This window comes from Melanotaenia boesemani, chromosome 14 (genome assembly GCF_017639745.1).
Source record: "Melanotaenia boesemani isolate fMelBoe1 chromosome 14, fMelBoe1.pri, whole genome shotgun sequence".
Lineage (NCBI taxonomy): Eukaryota > Metazoa > Chordata > Actinopteri > Atheriniformes > Melanotaeniidae > Melanotaenia > Melanotaenia boesemani.
In genome coordinates, this window is record NC_055695.1 from 33,034,638 (window position 1) to 33,052,158 (window position 17,521).

Genomic DNA, 17,521 nt, shown 5'->3' on the forward strand with positions numbered 1-17,521 from the left:
ATCTGCATCCAGTTAGATTTGGATGCACACCATCAGGTCTGAATCGCTCCTTACAGTTCCAAAAGATATTGAAGTTATCAATGAACTTTATCCCATGGGTGATACATGCGTTTGATAACCATGTGTTCAGGCCAAGAAGCCTACTGAAAAGTTCAGTTCCTTTACCCGCTGTAGGAATGGGTCCTGAAATGTAAACATGGTGCTCCAAACTGACACAGTCTCTCCAACAGCAGAGAAAAGTCTTTCTTCAGGATCTCGGAGCCAATTTTCCTCCTCAGAATATCCAAAGACCCAGTGTGGACAATAATCTTCATACCATCTGGATGTGTAGACAGAATGGTCTAAAGATCTCTGTCAGTTCCCTGACTGATGTATCAAAAAGTGTTAAATTTTCTGTCTTCGCCATCCTCACATGCTGTTATAGAGTCTCCAATCAGAATTGTGTCTATTTGTTTTTGTGTGGAGGCGCTGATAGCTTCTCTAGTCCTCCTGTTTGTGGGATTTTGGCCTCTCCTCCTGGTCTGGTTAGCCCTGGGCTGAGTTTTAGGGCTATTTCTTGAGTTTTTATTGATCCTTGCATTACCTTCATCATCATTCATTTTAATATGACTCAACACATCATATTTATTATGCAGTGAGACTTCAGGTGGTGGAGTGAGTGCTGGAGCTTTAAATTTCCTGCTGGATTTACCTCTGCGACGAACAACATCAGACCAGGTTCTGGCCGGGGTTGATGACTTTGGTCTGGCACCAACACTGTTCCAGAAGGAGAGATCAGTCTGATGGTCCGGTTTGGGATTTTCCCAGCTATTCCAGTGTTATTTGAACACATCCAAGGAAGTGTATCAGCCAGGTCTGTAGCGGGAGGCTCCACATTCGACATGCCTTCACGTATGAAGATTTGACTTAATCCATTTGACAACTCAGTAGCTTGTACAGAAGCTACAACAGAGTCAATAAATTCTTCATTCACACGAATGTCTTGCAGTGTTTCAATCCTCTTCTGCAGCTGTGTTTTCTTCAAAGAAAGTTGCTCACACTCAGCTCAGCTCACTGATACTGCAGGGTTAGGAGACATCATTCCACTAGTTCTCCGATGGCAATCAACTAAATTTATCAAAAAATATATTTGTTCCAGTGATTTATAAGTGACCAGGAGTCCTTGTTCCTAAATTTCTTGCCGGTAAAGATCAGAAAAAAGAAGAAAAAAAGAAGAAAATGCAAGCAGAAAGGAGAGCAAAGCAGGAAGCGTCCGCACGGCAGCAAAGCAGGAAATCAATAGTCAAGTAGTTAAATACAAATAAGTGTTGCAAACAGGACAAACAAGCGTTGCAATAGCACAACTTAAATTTGTTTCTTATTACATGTTGGAAATGTAGCTGTTGCAGCCATCATTTTACTGGTGTATTACAAAGCAGTACCATGACTCTGTCTTCTATGTATCAAAGTCAAAGTAGCAGATGTTTGTGTTTACCTTGAGATGTTTCGACTGGAATCTACAGTCTTCTTCAGAAACAGTATCTTACTGATGTGACGCTTTATCAGATGTTATTCCTTGGCATGGCCGATGGCTCTGACAGATTCATCAGGTCGGCCAAGCTTCCATATAAGAAATAACCTCATCATGGTCTAGGTTCAATGCAAGTCACTGGAGCACAGACAAACAGATCAAAATCAGAAAGCCAGCCAAAGACACCATCAGCCAGCATGAGGGAGCTTTCATGCTGTCACACACCTGAGGCCATTATATGTAGGGGAGTGGCCATGCTGGTGGATCTGCCAGGCTGGCCACGCCTACGAATAACAGCTGATAAACAACATGTCACAGCGGTCAGATGATGCTTCTGAGGAAGCCTGCACATGCCAGTCAAAACACATGAAGGTAAAGACCAAACCTATGACCTAAGCTTTGTTGGACGAAAGGGAAGAGTATTTTCAAAGAAAGAAGACAAAATTAACTATTTTAGTCCCCATCTGACCATGCATGTGTCTCCTCTGTGATATCTGCATATTGCTGATGTTTGCACACACGACACACACCGATCATCAGTTCTAAACTATACCACCACTGCGTTATTAGGTCTGCATAGAACAGGTGGTGCCCCATAATTAATGTACCCAATGAGTTTATAAATTCTTCTGTCAAAGAATCCTGAGATGCTTTATTTATTTATTTATTTATTTATATTTATTTATTTATTTATTTTGCACAATTCTCAATAACTAATCAACCCCACCCCAACAAATGGTTGCAGCTGCTTCAGTGATGCTATTATTGTAGCACAGCTTTGTGGTGAAGAAGGAAATGAGCCATTAAGGCAAGATTTTACGTTTGGTATTTGTTTTAATGGGACTGTGGTCACCTCTGGGTAATGAGTGGCAATAACACAAGCTGGCTGCATTATTTATTTATTTATTTATTTTGTTTCCTGCAGGGCAGTTGAGTTTGATTTCCTGTAATTGTACACTCTCTCTTGATATTTGCCATTTTCAGTATCATCTCAATGATAATCTGAAATGATTGAATATGGAGAATATTTTCTTTTACACTAGTAAGTCTTTCATTTTGCCATCCATTCAAAATGAGAATATCCTTGACTTTCCAACATTTAAAATGTATTCAAAGCTTTCCTTCCGTAGATCCAAATGCTCAGTGAGACTTTTTTTCTCACTGATTTTGTTCCAGCTGAATAGACACCATATTCAAACCTAACTTTATAAATATATCTGTTAGTATTTAACTTGTATGTGCATGAAGGGACCGGTATGAGTATGTGTGTGACCAAGCTTGTTTGTATTTTCAGCTATTTTGCTTTAAAGGGTGAGGTTATAATTAGGACTGTCAAAGTTAACGTATTACCTATGCATTAACGCAACTTCTTTTTAATGATATTATTATTTATTTATTTATTTATTTATGCGTGGTTAATACACGCACCATCTGCGTAGTTTCAGGAAGTGGCAGTTCGGTTGTGGTGCTGAAGCAAAAATGGACGCAGAATGGATCTTTCACATCGACTCTTTAAAGGGGTTTCTTTCTCTGGACAAGTCCGTTTTATCTACTGTGAACTGAGTTACCACCACGGTGCGTCATGTCAAGAGAGTCCTCCTCTAAAGACAGATCGTAAGAAAGCTTCTATCTGAGACGTCCTGATAATTTTACAAGCAGCAGCCTTTAGACAGCTGATCTGGATGAACTAAAGGAAGAAACGCTGCTAGAGCCCCGTTTGTGTGTGTGTGTGTGTGTGTGTGTGTGTGTGTGTGTGTGTGTGTGTGGGTGTGGTCATTCAACCTCAGGTGAATACATATAGCAAGTAACAAAAGTGCCTTATTCTATAACTGCAGGTGCATCCCTGCTTACAGGAGGATTAAATACGTCTAATATCCTGTAATAGTACATTTATTAACAGATAAAAACAATGTAAACAATTAATTATTGCAGGTACTGTTAAGCCAAGAGCAAGATGTCTGCCTTCTTTCATCCCAGTTACCTGTTTCTCCATATCCCTCGCTTTCTTTTTTCCCTTTGATGCGTTCAGTGAACGCTGATCGCTCTTCTTCTTCTTCTTTATATTTTTTGGCGGATGGCAACAACTAATGAATGCGTTACTGGAGTGTGGACCAGAATGTTTCCAAGAGCCCAAGTTGTTAAAACATTAGTTTGTGTGCTACATTTTCCCCATCCCATGCGCCCCCCAGTTTGAGAACCACTGAATTAATTGCAATTAAATATTTTCAATGACTAGCAGCTCTAGCTAGAATTATAGTCAGCAAATCCAGTCAAGGATGATAAAATAAATACATAAATAAAAAAGTAAAAATGCAGCATTTAGTACACTGAAACTACACAAAATGCAAACCGAGGTGTTGGTGAAAATATTTTCCCAATAAAAGCTCAAATTCACTCTGAAAAGAAACATTTGGTAAAAAATAACAATGACATTCTGTTTTAGGTCATTTTGGTTGTCACATGTTCCCATACCATTTTTTTCTCCGATAACAATTCCGATACCTGGGGTTTAGATATCTGCCGATACCGAGTACTGATCTGATCTATGTTATGTTATCAAGAAGTCTATTAAATTTATCATTTCAGTACATTATATTTACTAATGATCACTCTTCAATGGCCCAGCATAGAGTAAACTCTAAAACATCAATTGTCACATGAAAACAAAGATTGTCAGAATTTTTTTTTTAATTATTGAGTAAAAAATCTAGGAACTGGACATACGGTGAGTGTTTTCCATGAGGGACAAGATCTGGTTATTGCGATGGGTTTCTGGGTTTCTTTGCCAGTGTTTGCTGTTTTTGTGGTTTGTTATGTTTTTTATTTAACCATTTAAACCTGGGGCCTTGACGGAAAATGAGTAACATTCTTTTAAATACCGTAACTGTTTGACCATTTACCACTATCGACGTAATTCCAACGGATTCTGAAAGCTGAGAAGTGAAGCTTTGTGCCGATATACTCATTACGGTAGTAGCACCGCTGCCACATTAGCTTTATAAGGTTGCTGGTGGTAAAGTTGGCATCATTCGTGCTGCCTTTGGAAACTTCAGCCCTGCATATGAGGCATGTTGCTGTTTTGCTGAATCTTAACACAACAGTGCTAAGGTGTAGCTGCTTCTCCGCTTACCAACTCAAAACAATCACACACCTGATTGCGTATCTTCCTGTGTCTGTGTGTGGTGGTGTTTGGCAGGAAAAAAACAATTATGGTTTCCATGGTATCGGGCAGTGTTATGACAGAAATGCTCGCAGATACTGATCCCCTTACTTTTGGCAGAGAAATTAGACTTTTTGTCTGAATGACAATATGCTGGCTGTTGTTTTGAAGGTTTAAACCTAGTAGGCATGGAGGTGAGTACCACAGTTATGGGTTACAGTAGTGTACTTCTTTAGAAAAAAAAACTAAAAAAAAAGAACAGAGTAACAGTTTGGATCCAAATTGTGCTGCGGACCTTCATCAGTTCATCAGCCAGTTGATTATCAATGATACATGGACGTCATTTGGGAATCAAGCGTTTTCTTTCAGTTCCTCAAACACTTTGTCTTGACAGTTTTTCATCTACAGTAAGTGGTTTGATGATTCGGCCTGGCTTGCACATCACGGAGGCAGCGGGTGGTCTTGCTTCTGTGAATATGTCAAGATGTCAGAGTCCTGCACACACATCTGTGCGCACACAAACACACACACACACAAAGAAACATTGCCCCATAGAGCCAGTCTGTCAATCCAGGTATCAGTCAATACCAGTGTCCAGTAATGGAAAGACTGATTTACAGAGCCTGGATGCTGTTCAGCTTTTCATTAGTTGTGTTCTCACTTTACTGGAGGTTTAAAGGATGAAGAAAAAGGAAGAGTTGTAGATGGTTTCATTCTAAAAAAAAAAAGAACTGTAAAATTGGAGAATGTTAGAGAGACTGTGCTAGGAAAGAAGAAAGACAGCGAGCAAAGTGCAACACTGCACCTCTGAATAAACGGCCACACAAGGACAGGAAGGAACAAGTAAAGAGTAGGTACAAAACACTTGGTTGTAATGAAGCCATAAGCAAAGGCAGTAATTATCAAACAGATTTTAATTAAAGCTTTAAAAACTGTTTTGATCTCTGCTTTCCATAGTATGGGTTCAAATATTGAAGGTCTCGTTTAAACAGTATTAGAAAATCTATCCCCCCAGAAAACAATCCTGACATTAAAATGTAAGAATGTCAGAAATGAACATTAGTCTGTCATTTCCTGAAAATATGTATGATCTTCTTTATCTTTATCTTTATCTTTAACCTCAGAGATGCACAGAAAAGGGAGAAAAGAGGTCAATTTCTGTTTTTTACAATGTTACAGACAGACGGACAGACAGACAGACAGACAGACAGTTAGATAGATAGATAGATAGATAGATAGATAGATAGATAGATAGATAGATAGATAGATAGATAGATATACAAGAATCTCAGCAGTTTATTCTCAAGTTTAAGAAAATGTTTTTACCACAGAAAGAAAAAAAGCACCTTGAAAAATTCCTTCACAGAATTCAACATGGAGGAAATCAAGTTCATGAAAAGATGGAGCAACTTCAATCATAACTCCTGTGGTTGCAGTTGTCTGGTATGGAGACATTAAGAAAGGCTGCTACAAACTTTGACATGAATCCTGCATTGTCATCTTGTACAGTAGCAGTAGGCATGATGGCATCAGTTCATCTACCTCTCTTCTTACCCTGATGCTCCATCACTCTGGCACAGGGTAGATCTGGACTCATCAGACCACATGACCTTCTTCTATGGCTTCAGAGTCCAGGCTTTATTCTCTCTAGCAACCTGAAGCCTTTTTCTCCGGTTAGCCTCACTGATTAGTGGTTTTCTTCTGGCTCCACAGCTGTTCAGTCTACAGTCATTCAAAACAATCCAAAAAAGGTTGCCACTTTTTATAAAATTTTTCCAAATTGCCCATTCTTGAATATCTAATTTTTTCCACTTTTAAGAATGACATAAGCTCATTAATCCGTTGTGTATTGGAAGGAGGTGCTGCCAGTTTCCAATTCAGAAGAAGAGGACGTTTAGCAATTATAGAAGTAAAACCTATTACTTCCAGTTCTATATTAGAATAACGAGTATATTCCCTCGGGAGGACAAAAATACTAATATACGGTGAGATGTTTTTTTTTTTAGAGTGCTTTGGACACAGCATAGAAATACATCTGCCAAAAATTTGTAAGGGCTGGACAAGAAAAAAACATATGCGTGAGATTGCAGGGTGAGCCTCCACATCTGTCGCAAACATCTACTATATTTAAAAATATCTTTGCCAACCTTGTTTTGAATAATGTAACATAAACACCACTTTAAACTGTATCAAAGTCAAACAAGCACAAATAGAGGTTTTATGAATAGTCTGTAAAGCTGATTTGCTCCTCAAAAACTAATCCTAATTCCTGCTCCTAAGTTTCTTTAATATTAATAGTTAAATAATCACCATATGACTGGATTGATTAATAAACTTTGGAAATTAAAGACTTTTGTAAAGGATTAAGTTGCAAGAGTTCACTTCATGGTTGCTCGGGTGGGAGACAAGGGAAGTTACCAAATAAAGGTTTTACATAATTCCTCACCTGAAAATATCTAAAAAGATGAGAAGGTCGAAGATTATATTCAGTAGATAAATCAATAAAAGAACAGAAGACCCCATCCCTATGGAGATCCTTAAAACATTTAAGTCCGCCATAAAACAAAAGTGCAATCAGTAAATGTAGGTTCAAACAGAGGCGTTTTAATAGCAGAGTTAGGGTCGTGGGAGCAGTAAATTTGAACTGTTTCCTGAACTGAGACTGTATCTTAAGTGTAGCTATTACCATCAGGTTGCAGTCAAGGCCAGAGGGGTTTGTAATGATTGGACCAGTTAATAGAGCAGAGAGAGATACTGAGGGACGCAAATGAACCTCCAATTGACACCAAGGTATGTCAAGTAGTTTGAACCAACACAACATTCTAGTTATGTTTGTGGCCCAATAGTAAAATTGAAAGTTTGGCAGAGAAAGACCAACATAAAACTTGTAATTCTGAAGTGTCCATTGTTTGTTTTGCCATCCCACAGTAAATGACAAATGATTGAATCTAATGTCTTAAATAAGCACTTTGGTAGGAATATAGGCAAACACTGAAACAGAAACCAAAATTTTGGCAAGACATTCATCTCGACTGTATTAAATTTCCCAATCAAAAAGAGAGGGGGGTAATTCCATTTATGCAAATCTAGCTTAAGCTCGGCTAAGGGGGGGGTAATTTACCGAAAAAAGGGTTTAAAGGATCTGGCTATGTTAAGCCCCAGACACCGAAACCCAGGGGGACTCAAGTTATAGGTATGTCATGCTTGGGAAAGCTGCATTGCTAATTTATTTACAGGAAAACATAAACTCTTAGCCACGTTCACTTTATATCCTGAGAATAAACCAAATCTATGAAAAAATAAAACAATGGCAGGACCTGCTCTTGCTGGATTTTTACAACATATAACAACAAATCATCAGCATATAATGATAATTTAAACTCTGCTTGAGTCCTAGTTATACCATTAAAACAGAAATGAGATCTTAAGTATATAGACTGGGGCTCTATTGCAAGCGCAAACAACAAAGGAGATAAGGGACAGCCCTGTCTACAACCTTTATTTAAAGAAAAATAATCAGATTCGGAACTGTTACTGATGATATTAGTACGTGGGGACATATAAAGACGATGTATCCATGATATACAGCTTGTGCCCAAACCAAATTTGGATAAAACCGAAAATGAATAACTCCATTCAACCCTATCAAAGGCCTTCTCAGTATCAATTGATATCACTACTTCAGGCATGGGGGATGTTTCTCTTGAGTAGATAACATTAAACAAGGTAAGAACATTATAATAAAGCTGTCACCCCTTGATAAAGCCAGTCTGTTTCTTGGAAATAATTGTAGGAAGAACTTTTACAAGCCGATGAGCTGAGGCATTTGCGGGAATCTTTGTATCCACATTCATTAAAGAAATTGGTCTATAGGAAGAACAGAGCTCAGGATCTTTGTCCTTCTTTAGAACAACAATTATAGAGGTTTGTCTCGAAAATGGGAGAGAGCCGAGTGACAGAGCTTCAATATAGACTGAGTAAAGTAATGGAACAAGCTTAGATTGAAATGGCTTAAAAAATTCGACCGAAAACCCTTCCGGTCCTGGAGCTTTATTATTTTGGATATTTCCTAAGGCCAAATTTAGTTTTGAAACAGTCAGTGTGGAGTTTAACCTGTTAAGCCCGACGGACCCACCGGTGGGTCCAACAGATGTAAGCACAAGTTCATGTGTAATTTGTCTTAAAGAAGAATACCTAATGCCACTAAATCAACTCTTCAAGTGCATTTAGTCAACAAAGAATTTGTTTAATAACAACTTTAAAATACGTATGCCACAAACAACAGTGCCACCATAACCAGTAACACCCGAAACAAAATGCAACACAAGTGGGAGTGAAGTAGCAAACGTTCTGCCTCGTTTGTTCTGATAAGATCCAACTCTGTTTGTAAGGCCACACAACGCCTTAAAAGATCATCTGATGGAGCGAATGCTATCTGCTGTTCCAGTAATTCTAACGCGGATGAGCCTCTGAAGGTTTGACAACCTTAATTTCCTAATATATGCAGAATATGAAATTTTCTGACCACGTAAATAGGCTTTCAAAGATTCCCACAAAAGTGGACTGGAGATATGATCAGAATCAGATTGATTGAAGGCAACAAAATCATCTATTGCATTAACAATGAAATTATGAAATTTATTGTCTCGTAATAAAGTTTTAAACCGCCATTGTGTGTGGTAAGGGGATCCTGCAGAAATCCAAACATCTAAAGACACAGGTGCATGATCTAAAATAATAAGAGGATGATATATAACATCTACCACTTTTGATAAGAACTTAGCATCTACATAGAAATAATCTATATGAGAAAAAAGTGCGATGCACATGTGAATAAAAAAAGTATTGCCTATTACTAGGGTTACAGACTCTGCAGGGGTCAACACAGCCATTACTTGACATAAAATTACAAAGAGTCTTGGCCATCTGCAATTGATTTGAACCAGGTTTAGAGCGATCTAATTGAGGATCAGTTACACAATTCATGTCCCCTCCAAAAATCAAGACACAGTCACAGGGGCAGAGTTCCAAACAATTTATCCATAAAAAGAGGATTATCAAAATTAGGACCATATACATCGACTAGTGAGACAAAAACATGAGATAAAAAACCCAAAACTATTAAGTATCTGCCTTCTTTATCGGAAATAATAATGTTGGTTAAGGTAAATGAAACAGATTTACCCATCAAAATAGCAACCCCTCTGGCCTTAGAATTAAAACTAGAATGAAATACTTCAGTAATCCAATGACACTTCAACCTAACTTGATCTTTAATCCTCATATGGGTCTCAGGCTTCAAACGCTTCAGAAGGGAGAGCAATCTGCACCGCTTAACAGCAACCCCCCCCCCCCCCCAGACCTTTAATAGTCCAGCTAATGAATCTTACGTTTGCGCTTCTAGCAATAGCGATAGAAAATGTACATTAAGAACCGAGAGGCAACCAGGTTCCCAACCCCTTTGAGAGAGAAACAAAAAAAAAAAGATCCACCCCCAATCCCCCAACCGCCCTCCCTAGCACTTTCCACTGCCCCACCCTCCGATGGGGTACCAGTGCTAACTTTACACGGAGTCGTACATAACAAGAAGACACCGCCAGCTTTGGACCCAGAGATCATCCTCGTTTACCTCAAACTATACAGAGGCTCCTGCAAACATTTGAATAAATAATAATAATAATAATAATAATAATAATAGAAATAATAAAACTGAAATATGTAACTAATGACCAGGCCAAAATTTTAAGACGACACAGAATTATCACTGTTGACTTACAAAAACGGAAACATAGTCCTGCTGTCCATCTACAAAAGCAATAGGAATCATGACATTGATAAAAAAAAAAAAATCAGAGTCTAAAATAATAACCCAGACAGAATGTCATGACCCAAATCATATTAATATGAACCATTTCAGCGTCACAATTTTAAAGAACAACATAACTGCAAAGAAATCAACAGTCCAACCTGTACTTTGAACAACCTTTTAGTAACAAATCCAAATCTATTTAAGAGTTCACAAAAACCTCCGCCTCGGATGGTGTGAATTCCCTTGTAACATCTCCTCCTGTGATCCGAAGATGAGCTGAGTGTAACAGCCCAAATCTTACACCTGGAATATCCCTGAGTTGGCATCGAACATCAATGAAGGCTGCACGGGCTGCTGTAAGGTCAGGAAAGATGGATATTGTTGAGTCCTTCACTCTGATCTTCTGCTGGACCCTGGCACGTCGTAAAATATCGACACAATCTGCATGGCAATGCAGATGTGCTATAATAGGACGAGGGGATTCACCAGATTTCGGCTTGAAGCAGAATGGAAACTATCTGCGTTGACTGGGCCATGTTCCTCAAGTAATCCTACTATCCTAATATTGTTACAGCGAGACCTTACCTCCAAATCCTCACATTTATTGTCAAAAATGACCAATTGAGTTAAAAGATTATCCACAATGCTTTTTAGTGAAACCATCTCATCAGTATATGTCGACAACGAGCCTTCCATATCATTAACAGTGCTCCTTAGCAAATACACCTCCGATTTATTAGCCGCTATGCTAGCACCAAGTTCTGTTTTTACAGCATGTAGCTCAGACTTTATCAAAGTCAAATTGTTCATCACCACCTTCTCTGGTTCCGCCTTAAATATACCTGCCATCTCCTTCTGAAGATTCGAAAGTAATTCAGTCTTAAAGGCAGAAGAAGTTAAACTCAAGGCCGTGACAGCTTCCTCTGAGTGATGATGCTCGACTGCAGGACTGTGCTGCGGCCCAGTTGCATCCTCTTGGGCGAGATTGTAGCCGAGGCAGCGGGCCTCGTTAGCATAGCCGTCATGTTGCTTGTACTCTTCTGTTTTACAGGCATATTTGGACGCAATGCAATCCTGACAAAATTGTGGAGTTAAAGCGTAGCAAACAAAGTGTATAAAAAGAAGAAAAAATATTCTTGCAGGAGCTCCAGCAAACATGTCTCACTCCATTAGTCGCTAATCTGAAACATCTTTTCCACGGCCACAGGACGTGTCTTTCCACATGGTGGTTTTAGAAATGAGAAGCTGCTCATGGCATCAGTTGGGGTTAAATGAATAACAGCAAAAACACGTATAAATATTTAACAAAATAAATACATAAAATGCATTTTAAACAATTAACTTGTTTATTTAATATTTTTTATTTAATTAAATTTATTTAATATATTTTATTTATTAATTAATTATCTACACTGCTTAGTCCAATTCAAGGTCACTGGGAAGCTGGATTTATACTCGCACGGCGTTTGCGTGGGGTTGGTTTTGGCAACACCACCGTATGCTCCGCGTAGGCCCAACGTGAACCTTCTAGACGTGACGTGCACCCGTCCTTGCACCATACTCTCTTTGATTTGGTCAGTTTGTGATTACATGTTTTGGATTTCTGGAGCTTCTTGCTGAATTTGTGCAGCAACCGGATGAGAAACTACAACACAACGCTCGAGTGCGAGAGCACGTCACCAGTGCCGGCTGTGCTGGCCGTACCATACACAGGAGCTGTATAATCCAACTTCAGGACAATCTAACTGAATCAGCCTTTTTGTGATGTCACATGAAGGCTCCTTCACAGAAAACAACAGACAGCAAATACGTTTCCATGTCATGATGTCTGAAATGTGACACCACTATGTTGTGCACGTGAGGACAAACCAGTTGCATGATTTCTTGTGAGACTGATTAAACGGGTGGCACATGGTTAGTTTTTTCTTGCCCTGTTTAAGACTACTTTGAGTTTTTGCTCTACTGCCCTTCTTTCTCTGCCGCCCCTTTGTTCTTCTTTTTACTTGAGCACAGCATCTTTCTTTCCCACCAAATGCCGTGTCTTCTCATCTCATCTGCCCTCACTTTCCCCTCTGCTAATCTTCTCTAAACTCCTTCCTCTCTTATTACTTCATGTACTATTCACTTTTTCCCTTTTCATTGCTTCTCATGCAACGTCTTCTCTTTCACCTTCTTTTTCTCTTTCCAATCTTGCCATAATGTCTCCTGACTTTCACTTTCATCTTTGCTGCTCTCTTCCCTTCCTCAACTAGAATTTTTCTTACCCCTTGCCTCTTTTTCACCACTTGTCCCTCTTGTCTTGTCTCCTGTGTCGTTCATGGATTATTAATCATCTTGTGGGGCTGGAGTGCTGCAGTGACACTGTAGAACTGTGGCAGAAAGTCATCCACTTTAAATTTGGTTCAGAGACCACAAGGGATTCGTCAGTGCTTGGTGAGCCTGTCCTCCCTGCTAGGTTTAGAGTATAGATTATTAACAATTTTGAAGTATGGACCAGTAGGGAAGAAGAGTAATAAGGATATGCATAAATTAATGGGGTATTAATTTGAGGAAATGAGACATTTGAGACCACAAACCATGTTGTTTTAATAACTTATGAATGTTGGTTCTAGCAGATTGCATCAGATCTCATATTTGTGCAGATAATTTGGTTTAAAAATGCAAAAAGGCAAAAAACTTAGTATTTCCATTATTCTTTGTTTTATAAAATGTTGCGTCAATAGATGTCATGGATCAGCTTAATGTTATCCCAGGACTAGAAGTAATAGCTATTCTGTCCACTGCAAAACATAACATGTTTGCAATGAGGAATGAGACATTGTAGAATAATAATTAAGGTTTCCTTTATATAAATAAATAAATACAGTTGATGTGTCATTATATCCTACTGTTGCCACCGTGTCCATCACTATGTCCATGTTTAATATTATTATGTGGCACATTGTAACTTAGTTCTTTTACAAAAAAAACATTTAAAGAGATCCACAACTATCTATAGCACTCACACACACAAGAAACTCAGACTAGAAGGAACAATGGATCTTGTTTCATAAACATTTGTTGTGGCTGTAAAACAATGTCACCCTAACTTTAAACCTTTAAACAATGTGCATGCATATATATATATATATATATATATATATATATATATATATATAGTTATATATTTATATTTATATATATATATATAAGTTGAGCAAGTTATTCCATCTTCCCTGGTGGCACAATGCAGGATTCATGGGGCTCAGATTGTGAAAGAGTGGTTTGGGGAACAGGAGACATCATTTTCATACATGGATTGACCATCACAGAGTCCAGATCTGAACCCCATTGAGAGTCTTTGGGATGTGTTGGAGAAGGCTTTGTGCAGTGGTCGGTGTCTCCAATCATTAATAAAAAATTAATACAATACTGGATGGAAATCTTGTGACAATGTAGAAGCTTATCAAGATGATGCCACAACCAACCAAATATTAAAGTGTTGGACCTTTTTTCTTTGGTGGTGGCTTTTTGGATGGCAAAACGTTGCAGTTATCTTTATCTTCTATCCAGTTTTTGTTATTTTTTATTCTTTATTTTATCATCTTTTATGGCATTCAGTGTGGAGGGCAAAAATTCATTGATCAGGGAAACATGTTTCTATACTGTAGAAATGACAATAAACACTTTGAATCTTGAATCTTATGTTGAAACGTTTTGGACTTTCAGGAATTACATAAATTGCTTCTATAAAGAAAGTTACTTTTGTCCAGCAAACAGGAAAACTGACATTTACTCTGGTTTCATAGTGTAGCATTTTCTCCTAATGTCTCCATCTACCAGTGACAACTGCAACCAGAGGAATTATGATTCAAGTTTCTCCAACTGTTCATGAACTTGACATACTTTATGTTGAATGCAGTGAAGGGATTTTTTAAGGTGTTATTTTTATTTCTTTGGTACGAAAATTTCTTTGGACAACAGTATGAATTGTAGATTTTTTTAAATAAGTTGTCCAGTTGCTTTAAGTTGCTTTAAGTTTTCTTTCTTTTATTCTCTCTCAAGCTGGTGTAGGAGGAAATCTGACACATTTGCTGGTTCAGCCCATCTCTGCCTTCCTGGCCAAGACTTTATTGTCCTCTTCTTCCACGAGCCAAGGAGACACGTGTATTCCTCTAGCCATTCCTCCAAACACAGGTAAGCACAGAAACCACAGTTTGATGGGGTGGCTGCTAGGAAGCCATCACCAGTAGCATCAGATCATGGAAATTTCTTGTCTTGTGGTTATAAATATTAGCTTCATCAGTCTTCCATTACAGGGTGAATGGGCACAACCTGAAATTAAGGCATTAAAGAGCTCAGATATGGTAAATATATATAAACTACTCTGGACATTTCGACATTGGATTTGGGTGGAAGACATCTATTCCCAGAATGCTTCTGTGTCGATTCATTAGGATAATATTCAGTAAGAAAAAGATATGTATACATTTCTGGATCCCTAAAGACTTTTCATTGCTTTCTTCTAATGTGACTAATGTGACAAATTTTATTAACAAGTAAAAAAATTTATTTCTTCTTCTTCTCGTAATTTCATCTTCAAAGAGTATTTGGCGTCCAATACTAAGAGACTTTTTGGTACCCATAGAATTAGATTGATGTTATATTTGTCCAAGTAAAATGATTTTCTCAGAGTTACTAAAATACAATCAAATCTCAGTCAAGGATAAGTCCCCTGAAATGACTTTGTAGAGAAGTTGTTGCAGGAGGACTGAGGTTTTAATTTGAGCATGTGTTTCTTAACTAAAGCGAAACATTTAAAGTTTTCATGAGTCATTGGTGGAGCCAGACGGATACATAGGGCAGAGGGTGGGAAAAGGGGTCACATAGTGTGAAAGAAAAATATTGCGCTCCTCTCTGTAAAAGCAGATTTATATGTGTGCAGCGTCTGCATGTGGTCGGTTACAGCGTAGCTGACGCTGGTGAGTTTGCTCTTGCACTCGAGTGTAGGGGGTGCGCGTCATTTTGGTGTTGTGTTGCAGTTTCTCCTCCTGATCTGAAGGTGGCAGCAGGGGTGGTATCAGCCGGTAAACTCATCAGGCCGGAGTTATTTTGATGGTTCACTTCAGTTTGGTAGGTATTTTCTGTTTTAAAACAACAACGGCATCCAGTATGGTTCAGTGTGTTTATTAGCTTGTTGGAGAAAACAAAGAAATAATTCGATCAGCCTCTCATCAGCTTGATCCACTGGTTATTGTTTTTTAAAATTGTGGTTACCACACAAATTCAGCGAGAAGATCCAGATATCCAGCAACATGTGATCCCAAACTGACCAATCACACGGGAGTACCTTCGCATAACCATCTGCGTAGCAGGGGTGCGCGTCATGTCTGGAAGAGGTGCGCGTCGAGCCCTTGTGGACCGTCATGGTGCCTATGGCAGTGATGCAGACGCCACACGAGTATAAATCTGCTTTAATGTCTGGTCACTTTAGAGAGACAAGTATATATCTTCCTCTGCAAATGGTTGCAAGATATATTTCTCCACATTTTCATGCTGTAGCTACTTTAAAACCAGCTGGCCTGTTTAAAAACCTCCTGTTTAAATGAAACTGGATCATGTAGCACTAGTTTAGTCAGCCTAAGTAACATGGAAACTGAGTTTCACTTTGAGCAGCTTTATAATTTATTTTTCAAATCTTTATTAACTGTGTTGATGTTTAGCCCCTAAAAACACTCACTGAAAACTAAATTTGACCTGGTTTCCCCACACTGCTCTTAAAACTAATCTACTGCTCGCACAGAACTAGGTTAGCATTGCTACGTAGCTTCATGCTAACATCAGATCAATAGCCTTACATAACATCAGTAGTTGTACTTCAACCTGGTGTAGTGCTAATGGCCATCTATGCAGGTCTGTTTCTGTCCTCCTGTAGTAACTGGTCAATCACCTGAGGTGGTACCTGGGGTATCCAATCACATTTCCTTCTCCTGCTACTAGGAAAATAGAATACCACTGCCTATTTTAACTTCTGCACTTTCCAGAGATATTCAGTGCCTTTGATGTACTCACACCCATCGGCATTTATCAAAAATAAATATTTTAAGCTTATCTTAAAAGGAAATAAGTGCATGTGTGTGTTTTCATTCCTATTGCTCTCAGGAGTTCAAGCATGATTCCACCAGCTACCTTCAGAAGTCACATCATTAGTTTAATTTAACCACCTTGTTTGCACCCGAACTGTCACATGATCTCCGTTTAAATGCACGTGTGGTGTAAGGTCCCTGAATGTCTCAGTGCTGCAACAGGAACAGAATAATTTTCAGAGTGCTGAGCTTGTTTTCAAACTACTTCTTCATCAAAACCAAATGTAAGAACATAAAAAAAGAGTTCTTGTTGTTAGTCTGCAGTTCCCACTGGGACTTCACACTGAAGAACTTTTACATGTCTAGTCTTCTGCAAGTGGCTGTTTCTTACGTTCAAAGTTAATTTAGATTTTTGTTTTCTTTTCTCAATCAGGAATCATTTCTGTTTCCTTGAGCTAGCTAGATGTTTGAAAAAGCTGCATTACGAAAGCAGCATTTAACAAAACTGAAGATGAGTTTAACCTTTTAAAACCTCCCAGGTAGCAAAATTGGTCTGGCCCGGTTCTGGCCCACACAATACACTTAAACCTGGCCCACATACCGCAAAGAATGACGGCCCTTTGCTGGCCCAGATCTGGTTTGCCAAAGGTGGCCCACACATTGGCCAGCCTGAGGCCAGATGCAGACACATTGGTGGCCCAGTACTGGCCCAGAACAGTTTCCACACTGGCACCAGATGTCAGCCTAATGGTGGCCCTGTACTGGCCCAGAACAGTTTCCACACTGGCATCGGATGTTAGCCTAATGGTGGCCCTGTACTGGCCCAGAACAGTTTCCACACTGGCATCGGATGTTAGCCTAATGGTGGCCCTGTACTGGCCCAGAACAGTTTCCACACTGGCACCAGGTGTCAGCCTAATGGTGGCCCTGTACTGGCCCAGAACAGTTTCCACACTGGCATCGGATGTTAGCCTAAT

The 17,521-nt window shown here is 39.0% G+C and overlaps 1 protein-coding gene across 2 annotated transcripts in view; it reads left to right on the plus strand.

Annotated features, from left to right (window-relative positions):
- LOC121652648 (inactive N-acetylated-alpha-linked acidic dipeptidase-like protein 2) overlaps nucleotides 1-17,521 on the plus strand; it is a 613,163-nt gene that overhangs the window by 361,727 nt on the left and 233,915 nt on the right. For both annotated transcript variants that reach the window (XM_042005529.1, XM_042005530.1), the window contains one exon: nucleotides 14,524-14,655. In XM_042005529.1, coding sequence (XP_041861463.1) covers nucleotides 14,524-14,655 — 132 coding nt within the window. The remainder of the gene's footprint in view (nucleotides 1-14,523; nucleotides 14,656-17,521) is intronic.